The sequence below is a fragment of the Lynx canadensis genome, chromosome C2 (assembly GCF_007474595.2).
Source record: "Lynx canadensis isolate LIC74 chromosome C2, mLynCan4.pri.v2, whole genome shotgun sequence".
In the NCBI taxonomy this organism is placed as follows: domain Eukaryota; kingdom Metazoa; phylum Chordata; class Mammalia; order Carnivora; family Felidae; genus Lynx; species Lynx canadensis.
In genome coordinates, this window is record NC_044311.2 from 4080790 (window position 1) to 4095577 (window position 14788).

The 14788-nt window shown below is 44.1% G+C and overlaps 1 protein-coding gene across 22 annotated transcripts in view; it reads left to right on the plus strand.

Moving 5' to 3' along the window:
* The window catches only part of ARPP21 (cAMP regulated phosphoprotein 21), a 156016-nt gene that overhangs the window by 62017 nt on the left and 79211 nt on the right, over window positions 1–14788 (plus strand). For 12 of the 22 annotated variants that reach the window (XM_030329092.1, XM_030329088.1, XM_030329103.1 and 9 more), the window contains exons 10-12: window positions 4626–4734; window positions 6670–6771; window positions 13049–13086. The exons of 2 other annotated variants lie outside the window; for them this stretch is intronic. In XM_030329092.1, the coding sequence (XP_030184952.1) occupies window positions 4626–4734; window positions 6670–6771; window positions 13049–13086 (249 nt within the window). Of the gene's footprint in view, window positions 1–4625; window positions 4735–5116; window positions 5475–6669; window positions 6772–13048; window positions 13087–14788 lie in introns of those variants that run through there. 8 more of the 22 variants (XM_030329104.1, XM_030329105.1, XM_036064290.1 and 5 more) reach the window with 4 other exon arrangements.

The window sequence follows — 14788 nt, forward strand, 5'->3', positions numbered from 1 at the left end:
ATGAATTTGTCAGACACATAGAAAATTGAGAACATGAGTTGGCAAGATGCTTGAAAGATGTTGGAAGCCGGATGCTTAGCACCGCGTTTGTGGGCTTTGCAAGGTGTGCTCTCATTTAAGAGAGAATGGAATGGTGTAAAATGACCAGATGGTGGTGGAAATTGTGAAAGAGTTGAAGAGGGATGTAGCAAATTGCGAACTAGTTGAAGGACGTAGCACTTTATTTTTGAAATAAAAGACATCAGCTATAAATGTTTTAATTGGAGATTTGAAAGTATTGAGGGAAAGTGCTTCTTAAGCTCCTCTAATCTGTTCGACTATTAAAATATTTTTGATAGGTGTCTTACACCATCAAAATATTTTATCCTGTTGTGCACAGAAACCTTTCTTTGTTAAGACACTTATGCATATTGATGACTGTCTTTCAGTTATTCGATATGAAATTCAAAGGCTTCCGTTTGAGCCCCGTCCATGTTTAGTAGAATTGAATTCTTCATCTGTGTGTGTATAGAGTGGGGGGGAGAGGGATTAAGCTTAACCCTTTGCAAGAAAAGTGATAAATTTCATCTCAAGTATCAGGCGGTAAAATATTTCCAGATCAAAAAGATTTTTGAAAATAATAATGAGTGCTCATCTATTTTAAGTTTCAAGAGGTGGGGGGAGCCTAAAATCGTCATCGATTGACCAGAAGACAGAGTTTGAATGTCTTACTGGGTGTTTCACTCAGCCGCACTGCCTCTCAGTTGATGAGCTGTGTCTAATAAGAAACAATGAGGACGTAATTCTAAGTTTTCAGGGTTTCTATCGGGGATGCCAGGACCCTGGCTGGAAACGCCAGTACTGTTCCCCACGCACGAGCAATGAGATTCGTGGTTGGTAGCTACTACAAACTGTACCTTCAGAAGAAACGATCTTTTCATCAAGAAGAAACGCTAACTTCCTTTTCTTTGCTTTTTGATGATGATACGGAGAACACCAGAAATAACACCTCAAGGACTAAAGTCCGTCAGGAAAGAACAACGAGGCGTGTGTTATTATCGTGGCTGTGAGATACGCAGTAAACTCTAGTTATCATGAATTTGATCAATACCGTGACCTTTTGCAGCTTTGAGGAGTTTGTCTTAGAGTTCCATTCTCTTATTGATACACTGAAAGTTATCCGTTCCCATTTTACACAAAGGGCCATCATATCTTTTCAGTTCCACTCATTTTATGGTTAAGAAATAACATTGCTATGATGTTAAATTAGTGGTAAAAAGGGTTTTTAAAAGCTCTAATATAATGGTGCATTACCGGTAATTTGTAGTTTAATCACATGCGGTGCTTCAGGTGTATGCTTTAGTCTGCATGAGTTTAAACTGCAAATTGCCCTTTTGCGCTAGAGTAATAGATAATTCTCGATAAAATCAACCTGGGACAATCTTACTAAGTGTTTTTTTTTTTTTCTTTTTGCACAAACTTCAAATGGTTACTTTATAATCACTCAACATATTTTTAGAGAATCATGAAAGAACGAATAATTGGGACTAACTAGTAGGTTCTCAAGTTTGAAACAAAAGCTATTATTATGGAGACTGCACTTTGCATAACATATATGTTAGAATGAGAAATATTCTTGCTCTAAATCACATTTGCATTATTGATTAAAGCCAGGTCCTTTGACTGTTCTTTTCTTATGGGATGGATATATTTTTTCCTAAACATGTGCTGCTATGAGAAACAAATCAACCAGCACCATGAAAAAATGCAAATGAAATTTCAAAAACTAATGCTTGAATAGCTCTTGTAACTATAATGACACTGTAAACCAGAAGCTTCAAAACTAGAGACGCTAAGATTCTCATTTCCACCTCTCTTCCCAAAAGAACCTCAAAATTTAAAACCCATTTTTTTTAAGTAACACGATTCTTTTTTGTCAACTTGAACCAAAGCATAAATTTGATTTTTAAAGATCTTCTTCATGTTCTAAATTTGAATTTATGCTCCTACTAACCAAAGTCTCTCTTGTTCTGTTTTATAATTTAAAAATTTATGACTGCATATCTGATTCAGCGACTCTTTGATCTGTCCCTGAACTACAGTGGTTCCTATATAGCGCTATTAAATTTTCATTCATTCACACATTGATTAGTTTATTTATTCAACCAAATGCTTCCCATATTCCAGGCACCGTGTGAGACACTAAGAATTAAGTATTGAAAAAACAAGGTCTCAACCCACCTGGAACGCACATTCTCACCCTGGTTAGTATGCTGAAATCTCAAAATGGTTTTCCTCTTAAAGAAGAACTTCATCTAAAGCAAATTCACCTTATGCTCGTGACTCGAAAAGTTCACCTTCCCAGACCACTTTTTATCTAAATGAACAGTTATAGGCTATTAGCACCCAATACAAGAAATGGATCTGTAAACTTAGCAGCAAGCAAAGCATTTCATCTACTGGAATTCACCAGGCAGCAGAGTTCAGGAATATCAGGAGAGATTTTTCTTAGCGTGGATATAGTCAGCGTCTGTATTTAAGTTGATACCCAGTTTTGCTTGCCACAGAAAAAAACACCATAACATCCAAGTGTCGGCTGACAATTTTAGGATGCTTTAAAAAAATTCCTGGAGAGGGGCGCCTGGGTGGCTCAGTCGGTTAAGCGTCCGACTTCGGCTCAGGTCACCATCTCGCGCCCCGTGAGTTCGAGCCCCGCGTCGGGCTCTGTGCTGACTGCTCGGAGCCTGGAGCCTGTTTCAGATTCTGTGTCTCCCTCTCTCTCTGACCTTCCCCCGTTCATGCTCTGTCTCTCTCTGTCTCAAAAATAAATAAACGTTAAAAAAAAAATTTTTTTTAAATGTTAAAAAAAAAAAATTCCCGGAGAACCGTAATCATGGCCAGTGGCCTGTGAGTACTCACGCTAACCTTGTAAGACTGTCCAGCGGAATGAGAAGCGTGCGGTGACCAACACCGAACGAACCGTGTTGAATTTCTCCACTGCAAATGGCCTTTGCACTGTAAAGTGCAAGTTTACTTTGTTCCCTTGGCATTCCGATTTTAAAATGTCATATTTGCACTTCCAGATGGCTTGTTCTACCATATTTTACATTTTAATTGCGGTGGAAAACATTTACATTGATCTTTTGGGTGAGGTGATGCAGGCTTTTTAGTTCTTCTTTGTGGGGCTTGAGGGCCTCTGGCCCACTGTGTGCCGGATAAGCAGAGCGACCGAATCCCATTCCATCTCTGCAAGGATGTGAAGAGGCTGTTTGAGGCCTGTGGCTTGCTGGGAAAATCTATAAACCTGCAGTCAAAAGGATCACTGGGGGATGGTTTCTCTATCTATGAAAGAAGCGTAAAATATTTGTTCTTCCTGCCTCGGAGTTGTCCTGTAAGGATTGAGAAAGGCGATGCTGACCCTTTGCAAAAATTACACACAGTTCCGGAAGCTGTAACTGGTATCGTTCCGACTTTCTGGTAGCGTCTGCTCACCGATACCAGTATGATTCACGTACGCGTATTTAAGAAAAAGACGCACCCCATCCGGACTTGAGCCATACGCTGAAAAAGATCCCTTTGTTTTCAGCGTGCCGTTTGCTTCTTTTGGAGCGAGAAGGGACACTATGAGATTCCCTTAATTACTGGGCAGCCATATTAAACAAGAGCCACTGTGAAGGCGCTTTCCAATAACTGAATGCGTAATGAACCCCGTAGAGATAGAGGAGACCCACTGGGCTTCAGAAGTAATCCATCAGCCGTGGCAGAGGGGCTTTAATGAGAGTCATCAATTACAACTCCTTCTAAACGTGGGACAAACACTTTAGCACGTCCTCTGGGGATGAACCCATGCCCAGGCCATTCATTGAGTTCTGTGGCATGCGGTGACGAGTGTGGGAAATTAACAAGGACATGGGGCCCTTTCCTGTAATAATACAAAATGATTAAGAGGACCTACAAAAATGAAATCAATTGACTAATCAATAGCGTGTAACTGCTTGGAGCATTTTCCCCCTGCTAATCAGCCATTAAGCTGTTTAAACTAAATATGTCCAGTTTCCCCAATTACTGCACTGATTTACAAGACAGGGTCAAGGATGTCAGACTCTACTGGAGTCAGATTCCAGAGCGTTTGTCATGGGGAAAGATGGAAGTAATTTATAGGTGATCCACTCTCACTATGGATTCTGATGGCTCTTGAGAGGGACGATGTGACAAGACCTGTCCTCCTGTCGCAGACATTGGTGAATTAACGTGGTCTGCCCAAGTTCTCAACATACGTATTTGTTTGACAATACGGCTGGGAACTTGACTGCATTCAGGAATGACGGAGGTCAAAATAACGAAAGAACACACACCTATACGCTATACGTGTTCAGGCCTGAAAGTGTTTTCTTCACTTCAGCCGTGGTGAGGAACACGCAGCCAACAAGACTTCGAATTCGAAGCCACAAACGGTATCCTGACGACACCCCTGTGAGGTGACCCCGTTATTACCCACCTGTATAATGCCGGCAGTCCTGGTACCCAGACCACCTGTAGCTTCTTTTTTAAGTTGAATGCCACTGTGGGGGAAAAAGCGACACTGAGAAAATGACTTGAACCAGGGGCGAGAACTTTTTTATTGATATGTTTTACTTTGCTGGCAGACCAGAGCAAAGGTTTTGTGAACATTTAAAAGATGAAAAAGGTGAAGAATCCCAGAAGCGGTTTATCTTGAAGCGAGATAACTCTAGTATTGATAAAGAAGACAATCAGGTTGGTTCTCAAGTTTGAGAGTGGCTGACGTTGTTGTTTTTGAAGGTGGGCTGACTTATGTTCTTGTCCTTCTGTTGTCCCCGGCCCCTTTCCCCAGCCCCCCCCTCCCCCCGCCTCCGAGGCGACTGTCCTCTCTCTAACCTCCTTGCCTCCCTCGCTCCCCCTTTGGCATTCAGTGGGTAGCCGAGAAAATCTGTCCCGATTGCTTCAGCAATGGCTCTGTGTGTCGGGCTGCATGGGGGGTGCTTGGCACAGCTTTTGCAGCATGTGTTGGTGAGGGGGGTGCGGGGTTGGGACGCCACTGGCCCGAGGTGTCGGGAAAAGCTTTGTCATCGCATTTCCAGATGCCTGTGTAACTATGGCAGTAATTCCGCTCCCACAGCTTTGTCCTTCAGTTGTGCACACTCAGCTGGATTTCCAATACGGACCGATGACCAACTGGTGTAGCCGTAAAGAACAAACCTTGTTATGGTGAGGACAGGTGGATTTTGCAACTCTCCTAAAATAAGTCTTCACGCAAGGGACTCGAGTTCGTGTTTTAGTCTCCCCTCCACCCCTTCTCCTTCCCACGTTTTACTGCCCATGTAAACCGTCTGCTTGTTTTGCATGAACCGTAGCAGAACATTCTCCTTTTGTGTATTTTGCTTGTGACAAAACATTACCTTGTCCTAGAGTAAGGATTCACGGTACTTCGGCAAGGGCAGAGAGATTTGCTCAATCTCTTCTCCAGACGGGGGTTATTGGGGGTGGGGGAGTTGGGATCCGGGGTGATCAGGAAGATAGCTAACTAAGTGAATGACAAAAGACAATAAAGTTAAAACAATAATACGGACGGAAGAGAGTTATCTGCTGCCACCTCAGTCGCCCATTGTGTCTCTGACAATCCAAATAGATTTTTTTGAAAATAGACTTGGCTTTAGAATTCTTGAAGGTAAGACAATCTCGCATCTCCCCCAAGTTATCATTTTAATGACTCTGTGAGTCACTAAGCCAGTGCGCGCATCTCTGACGCACTTAAAAACAAAATCCCTGTTCTTCACCCGTATCTCGGTTCTTCGCACCCCCACCGCCACCACCACGGAGCTGTAAGCAGCTCCCATCGACTCCGAGACATGTGCCTGTGTCGTGTACTGAGTGGGTGTTTGTTGAATGAACGGATGAAGGTGGTTCGCGCAGAGTCTTTTGTGAGGAATGGGACAATAGGAGGGGAGGGGAGTTGAGACGCAGGCAGGGACACAGGTCCAGGGCTGAAAAAGAACAGTCCTCATGCTGGGTTCTTTGGATGGTGCCTTTAGATTCCTTGGTGTTGACCCTCCTCGACAAATTCAGACCCTTCAAATTCAGGGTCTGCTTTTCTGTGCCAAACGCAGGGTGCAGGATCAGTCACCGAGGGAAGGAAAAACACCGGTTAGAACACGGAGACACTATGCCCACGGTTTCCTTTCTGCCCGTTACCTTCTTTCTTCCCTTGTTCCGTTCCCAACTGTTCCCGGTACTGTTCCCGGTACCCAACGGTTCGCAGCCACGTCTTCCCTTAGCCGCCTTGAACTAGCCGCGTGCTCAACATCCCGCTTCCGCCTGAAGAGTCCCAAACGCGCAGGTTAGTTAGCAGAGGAGACGGAGTCCACCCCTGTGGCCCGCGTCCCAGCTGAACTGGCCGCACGCCGGACACGCGTCCAGGTGCTTTCATGCTGGAAACCGCTGGCCTCGGTGCGTCAGGCGGGGAGGCAAGCAGGAGCCGCAGACAACTGCCTCCACGTGTTAGGCACGCACCCTGCACACCGGCCCAGCCTCCTCCGGGACCCGAGGGGAGGACACTCTTCATGCTCCATTTGTTTAAGCGAACATTTCTTATTCTCAGCTGACGGTTGCTTAACTGCAGATTTGCACCGGCTCAACTTGGATAACCGTACTGATTTCTTTCTTTCCGTTCAGCAAAACAGAGTGCATCCATTTAGAGATGACAGACGAAGTAAATCAATTGAAGAGAGAGAAGAGGAGTATCAGAGAGTGAGGGAGAGAATATTTGCACACGATGTGAGTAGCTGTTTTAATTGCCTCTTTAGCGTCTGGGGACAGCGAGCTGGCAGGACTCAGGAAGCTGGAGCCAGGGACAGATCGAACTGCAGCAGATCAGAGGTGTTTCTGGAGGAAGACCTTAGTGCAGGGAAGTGATGGAACAGTGGCCCAGGGTTCACTGTGTTCCGGAAGCCTATGACGGAAGGGGGGGGCACCGATGTGATTCGGGTCGGTAGAATGGATCCTGAGTACAGAGCAAAGTTGCCAGATTGTTTTCTTGTTCATGTTTTTAAATGTTCATTTTTTTCTTTTTGAGAGAGAGAGAGACAGACAAGACAAAGCGTGAGCAGGGTAGGGGCAGACAGAGAGGGAGACACAGAATCTGAGGCAGGCTCCAGCCCTGGAGGGCTGGAACCCACGAAGTGTGAGATCATGACCTGAGCTGAAGTCGGATGCTCAACTGACAGAGCCACCCAGGCCCCCCCGGAAGTTGCCAGATTTGAAGAAATGCCTTCACGTCTGTGTTAGCCCGCAGACGGCCCAGTGTTGTCTTTTTTAATACGAAGGTCGTGCAGAGGGAAGACATATATAAAAAAGAAAGAAGATTCTGTGAATCGCATACGTAAACACAGAATTTTCTGCCTTCTTCGCAGGTACAGGCATTGTCTTGTATCCGAGTTAAGTGAGAATACTCCTCTTCCCCCTCAGTTTCAGATCAGATCAGGTCTGTGAGCGGTTCGTCAAGGGAATAACCAGAGTGATTTCCTCTGTTCAAATCCCAGCAAAGCAAACGTGGTGGGGATTTATCTTCCTTTGACCCCCGCCCCCCCCCCCCCCCGCCGTGGCCGAAATGAAATGAAAGTGAAAAAGTGATTTTTACAAAGCCGGATTTTAAATGCAAGAAGGCGAAAAGGGCAAGCAGGTGCCATTAGCCTTTGCGTTCGACGCTGTCACTTGGCGGCCTCCGGAGATGTCGCGGCTCTTCCCTCAGCAGAAGTAAAAGGTGTGAGCTGCTTTGTGTGGTTCCTCGTGGCTCCTGCTGCCTTAGCTGGGCCTCCCGCCTCCCGTCGGGCTTTGCTCTGGAGGCCATTGCCAAGCCAGCGTAGAGACCTAGGCTCCACTGCGTAGCATGGAGAGGCCTTCTGACCTTGCAGTTTTCGGGCCCCAGCCAGTTTCCCTGGTCCTCCAGAGCACGCTGGCGCCTTCAACAGAAAACCGCAGAGGCAATTCCGACCCCACCGACGGTGCCTTTCTTCCCTGTCTACACGGGCTGCCTCTCTCTCTTCTAGATCGCCACTGCCTGTCACGGGCGCAGGGAAATAGAACTTTAGTGATCGGATGATTTGGCTCAGAGCTCTGGAGTTGGCAGAGTGGGAGACGGGCGGGTGGAGGTGGCTGTAGAAGGACGCTGTCCACGTGCAAGTCTAGAATATTCTGCGTATGTGTGGGCTCCTTGGGCTTTTCGGACAGTCAGAGTTATTGATGGCGCAAAGCGCAGCCCGACCCATGGTAGGCTTTTCATCGTGTTTCCTGGATCCAAGGATAGGGTAATGAGGGGCTTGGAGGTGGTGTAACCAGGCTAACCAGTCCAGCAGGCTCGACTGGAAGGCGGCGAGCCTGGCCGATGAGCTTCACAGAGAGAGAGCTGTCTGAAGGCTAGTTTGTCCTTTCTTCTCTTTCTTTCTTCCTCTCTGCCCGTCCTTCTCTCCCCGTGCCTGCCACGTGCGCGCGCACACACACACACACGCACACTTCCCTCTGACTCTCATTCTAGCAAGTCATAAAATTTATGAATGAGTTGTGTTGCAAAGCAAATCCTAATCACCCAGATAATCTACAAACATCGTGGTATTCTTTCAAAGTACTGCCGTGCCACATTGCCAAACACTCTGGGGCTGGGTGGCCAGAGAACCAGCCCTGATGCCTGCCTGTGAGGAGGGTGATTCTCGGGCTGCTGCCCTTTCGTGTGCACGTGGCCGCGTCCCCGGAGAGGTCATCACAGGCGGGAGGGGGGGGCCCGTAACTCCTTGTACACATTGCATTTCCCTACAGCCCCAGCAAGGAACCCGGGTCTCGAGTTACAGACTGGAGGCAAAGCTGCTGTTCCGAGCCTCTATGACTAACTGCTGAATTAGCATATTTTTTAAAAGCAAAAGCAGATTGAAGTGTGGGAAGGCCTAAATGCCAAGCTATTGCCACGGCCTTTCCAATTCATGACTTCATGACGCCAGCCATTCGGCAGCCTTCTTTGAAATGCGGTGGCTCCTTCCCTCTGCAGGAGTAGAGGTGTGAGCTCCTCTGATAGGCTCTCCGGTGACCAGCACTCCGGCTTTCCTAATTCAGGTGGGGCCCCTGCCTGGTTCTGGCACTACTTTTCCACCTGATCTCTGGGGTCGGTTTATTTTTCATTGGTATCCTGTACCCGGAGGATACTCACCGGCAGGCTTCAGAGATTAACGCCAGTTCCTGACATCATCTGCAAAACATTATGTCTGTGAGTGTGGGTACATTTTTGTAAGGAAAAGATCTGGATTGTTCTTAAGTTTTCATGACCCTTAAAAGGCTCAAAGCCGCTCTCCTAGAGGGAGGAACGATGCCCGATGCCTGTCTTCCTAGGCCTGCAGCTCTGGAGAAACAATGCAGTCCGAAGGCTGGTGTTCCCTGTGTTTTCGCTCTTAATCGCTACTCAGCAAACTATCCCCGAATTTGACGGCTTAGAACAAACAAAACGCTTTTTGCCTCACAAGTTCTGTGGGTCAGGAAACTGAGGGTAGCTTGGCCGGCCACTTCCGGCTCACGGTCTTTTGTGAGGTTACAGTCAAGCTGTCAGCTGGGGCTGTGGTCTTCTGACGGACCCCCGTGGTTGTTGGCAGGCCTCAGTCCCTGGCTGGATCTACCGAGATCTCAGTTCCCACCACGTGGGCTTCTCCATAGGCTACGGAGCGTCTTGAAGACATGGTAACTAACTTCCCCAGAGCAAGTGATCCAAGAGAAAAAGAGCCCAAGGCGGCAGCGAGAGTCTCTTATAACCCAATCTTGGAACTGACACCTTGCCTTCTGCTGTATTCGGTTGGACACACAGACCAAACGCGGTGCCGTGTGGGAGGTACTACAAAACGTGAATGCCCAGAGGCAGGGATCATCGGGGGCCACCCTGAGTTAACAAGATGTCACTGTATCTTTTATTAACGCAAACGCAAAGACGTAACCAGCGATACGAACTTTTCTTGAATACATGCAGTAATAAATCTTCCTTACCACATACATAAAAACATTTTAGAGAGACTTAATTTATGTAACTCCGGATTCCCAAGTGACCGTTTCTGCTCTCTAGATTGTTGAGGTACACAAGGTAATAAATCAAATATAGTAAGTCAGTTGTAAAACCAATGCAAAGAATCCAGCATAAGGAATCTAAGTTACAAACATACAGTCTTTTTCTTAGCTGGCCTTTAATTTAGTGTCTTCGTAATTTAAGAACTGAGGTCATGAAAGCAACTCCCCTTGCCAACCTATTACTGTGTAAGCGGTGGAGTTATTCAGACAGGTTCAAATATGGACATATTTATGTAGAGGTATTTTTTTCCTGCTGGAAGTTATAATAGAGTTACAGAGAAATACTCCCCGGTACTTACACTTCAGCAAAATTAAAATTTATTTGGGAAAACGAGTAGTGTTCTTGAATAGTTTACAAGTGTATCTTGGTGTCTAAGGGGTGTGTGTGTGTGTGTGTGTGTGCGTGCGTGCGTGAGCGTGCGCTTTTTTTATGTAGGTCCACAATCAAAATATACAGATTATTTGGGGATTTTCTAGAAAACTAATTTCAAATATAGTTTGAGAATTCGGGTGGCTTGAGATAGGACACGTTTGTCATTTGACAATGAAGTTGTTGTAAGTCAAGGCACACTGCAATTTAGTTCTCAAATAAAAAAATAAGTGAGTTTTTGTAGTCAGATATTTGAAATATAACTGTTGTTTCCTTTGGCAAGAATTTCAGCTTATTTTATGATCACTTCAATGCAATGTTGCTGGCTTTGGCAAGGTTATGCTGATAAAGCAATGTATTTGGGAAAGACGTGTTTTGCCTGGAGGATGCTTTCTGAAGGATATTTATATGTAAGTAGAGATTCTTGGAGGAGCTCATCCACGGTCTTCCTAGCACGTACTGGGATCCCTCTTCTGTGACAACCGACGAGAAGGCGTGTGGTGCACCCAGATTGGGGTGGGGTGTGGGAGAGAATCCTGTAACCCATTAGGCAAAATCGTTTTCTCCTTAAAAATTAAAAAAGAGCCCTTTATATCTGAGAATGCATATAAGTGACAGCTTTAAAAGCTGCACTTAATTACTATGACAATTTTATCTTTCTCTGCTATTTAAATTTGCAAGTTATTCGCATAACTTTTTCAAAAAGTTTATTTTCATCAGCTACTGAATCACGGCCCGTAACCGTATCTGTCCTATTTCTGCAAATGTGGCAGAAGGATCATGTGGTAGATTTTTAGGACCTTTGCACAAACATTGGAAAATACTCTTGAGATATGTTTTTTGGAAAAGTTATCTTTGACTTGCAGGTGCCTTATTATTATTACTATTTTTTTTTAATTCAAAGGGTGAGGACAGCTTAACTTTCCCCCGAATACGACTAGATTAATGAGTCTGAAGAGGTCAGTATGTCTTTGATCAACTCCTTCAAAGAAGGAGAGTGTCATGCCAATACCCGGCATGAACCGCATAAACGTAATTGACCTCTTTCCAACCACGTGAGCTGAGTAGTCGGAGACTATGGAGCTCGGAATGTGTACCCGAGACAATTAGTTCCATGACTTGACTCAAACCAGGAGTAAAACCAAGCTAAAGGAGGCAAAGACAATGGAATATTTTGCTTACTATAAAGAGATCTTGGCAGGAATGATGCCAGTGGTACAGAGATTGTCCTCGTTTTTGTTTATGCACATAAACATCGAATTAAAAAGAAAGATTTTCTGTAAAGCTTTTTTTTTAATCGGATTTTTTTTTCTTTTTGTTAAATAAGATGCTTTGCGCTTGATTTTCAGGATGTCTGTTAAACGCACAAAGGTTAAAAGAGAAATGGTTCTAGAGATGCCCTCGCTGAGACGCTCAGACCACTGAGGGAAAGCACGTTAGGTCCAAAGCTAGCCCTTTGATTTAGTGGAAGGAAATGACTTCTCCACCAAAATGTACAGAGAAACCAATATCCTGCTTGCCTCTCTGAGTAGTGGTTACATTAGCTGATCATTGAATTTAAGAATTCAATATTGAGAGGTCCTTATTTACTTTAGTTTCATTTTCTCTTGAATCGGACCTGTTAGGTCTCGAGTGATCCCTTGAGCAGGCCATTTATTCATCATTTAGAAAATCTGCACATAGAATGCGGGGTGTACTTTTATGTTTAGCAACTCAGTACTTTGAAAACGGTTTTAGGTGAATTCCTAAACACAGTCACTATGTTAGAGGACCATTGCACTATATTGCTTCGACTTCTCTTTTTCTGCTTGTTCAAATTGAATCAGATCTGTCTTTCCCCAGCACATAATGATAATAGAATTTTCTCTTCCCTGCGAGTGTATTAAACATGAGAGAGAAGAGCAGTGATAGCTAGGGGGACAGAAGCTAAGAAGAAAGTCACGTTGTTGGGGTTTTTTTTTTTCTGGGTGAAAAACAAAACAGAACATTAGACGGAGCTTGGCATCGTTTTTCCGAATTAACTTCATTTTGTTCTCAATTGTCTCTGCGTCCCCTCCCCCCCTCCTAAAATGGATTGAGGGCATGTCTCCAATCTTCAGTGTCTTGCAGCCAATCTGTTTATTTCACCAGAGTCTGTCATTCCCAGGTAACAATTGCAGGTTTGTGGTCCTCTGACTGTCCGATCTCAGGTTGGTCGTGCTCAGCGCACGCTTTCTGCCTTGATTTGAACCAGTCTTTTGGCTCTGGTCGGGGGCCGCATCTCCGCAGCCCCGGAATACACCAGTAGCTCATTCACATCCCTCTACTTCTGACCTTGATGTCGAGCGGGCTAAATGTATTTGTAACCTGGAGACGCCCCGATGGGAAAGTACTTGTGTGCTGAATGAGAATGGTTTATGCTTCGAACTCTAACCACTTTTTCCCTTTTCTGCTTCCACTTTTTCAAAACATAGTACCTATGTTTCTTCATTCTTTTCCTCTTGGAGGGGAAAAGTAGCTTTAAAATCAGGCAAGGAATTGGGATCCTTCGGCACATCCAGAACGTCTGATACAATGCCTTCTTTTCTTTTCTTTTCTTTTTTTTTCCAGTCAGTTTGCTCCCAGGAAAGCCTTTTTGTGGAAACCAGGTAAATGAAATTGAAATTTGCTTTTTCGTGTCATTAGAGGAAAAAAAGTCTGTCGTGTGTGTCCTGTGTATTCATAGGTATATATCCCATATATAAGTGTGAGCTTGAATATATGTATAAGTAAATGCATATATCTCTGTGTACGCACTTATATGCACACGCATATGTGTTATTTAGCATGCCTAAAAACCATTTACTTTGGGGAACTACTTCTCTGTTCTTTCCAAACGTAAGTTTGCACATTTTCTTTATTTAAAGCCTCAACTTCTGGTTCTTCCCGAGGTGGAATCCTGCTACCTTCACCAGGCATTACAAAGCATGAATGAACTTGCAGTTTCATTGGCTTATGCACTAGGCTGTTAACAGTATTTGTATGTTGGGTATTGTTAGCCACTCCCTGCGCCCCGTAATTCTATATAGCTATGCAGACAATAATTGGGATAATATATTGTTTTAAGTTTCTCACTCTAACTTGGAAATCTAGCTAACCCGATCTAGAGTTGCTAACTTGGGAGTCAGGGCGGGGCTAGTCGTTGTGAGATGGGTGGCTTATCCCACCCACCCAACCGTTGAGAGGATGAGTTGAATTTTGCATATTTCACATACACTTTTTAAGAAATTGTTCTCAACTGGCATAGATATTTAAATGCTCCATTCATTCCACTGCAGCTTTTCAAGGGGAATTAAAGAATTCCACCTTAGCTGTATTAATCACGTTTGAGGGACATCAGAATGGGCAAGTTGGAATGGAAATATGGTATCCCTTCAAAGAGAGGTGCTTAATTTTATTTCAGGTGTCGGCTTAATGGGCGCCCCCGTAAAACTGATTAAAATAGAGGCTGTTTGATTAAAGTCTAGTACTTAGAGAAAATTTAAACCGGGCATTAGCGATGATTGGGGGAAAAAAAGCTATCTTTAATATTAGCAGTTAGAAAGCTTCAAGTAACTAACCCCCTCAATTGAACAGCCTCTTCTAGAAGAATGGATGAAAGGAGAAAACACGTCGATAGAAGGCATTCAAAAACAACATCAAGATTCATACATATTTAAGTAAATATTCTCTATTTATAGTTAAATGAAGAAACTATGGGTGCTAACATCTTAGGGGTGATTCTGAAGCATTCTACAATTCTATATTCTAACCCAAAGGATGGAGTGTTTATAACTCAGTTTAGTGGGAAACCTTATTCCCCAATCATCCAGCCAATCGTTCTCCATGCCTTGTGCCCTAATTTTATATCTCCTTGGATTTTGTATAAAAAGAGTGCTAATGCACTCCCGTGTCCCTTAAATTCAAATTGAATCATATTAGTCAGTATAGTAATCGGTCCCATGCATGCATTGCATATGAACAATTCTTGATATTTCCAAAAAGCAAAAATCTGATTGAGTGGATTCCCTACAAAAGTAAATAACATTTCTTGGATACCTGTCTTTGGAATGTCAGTATTTCACTATGCCCAAGAAGAAAAGATAACTTTAATATTACCCAAGGGAAAAAAGAATCACAACTTTTAATGTGTTTAATTACATGTCTGATATATCCCTACCGATTTCTATTATCTTCCTCCCCTCTTCCATTCCTTCTCTTTCTTCTTTCTTTCCTTCTTATCTGGTATCAGCGCCTTAATCCCAGGATAGGGAAAAGTCATGCAGTCATTAATTTATTATTGCAAAAATTCAACAACATGCACATAAAGCA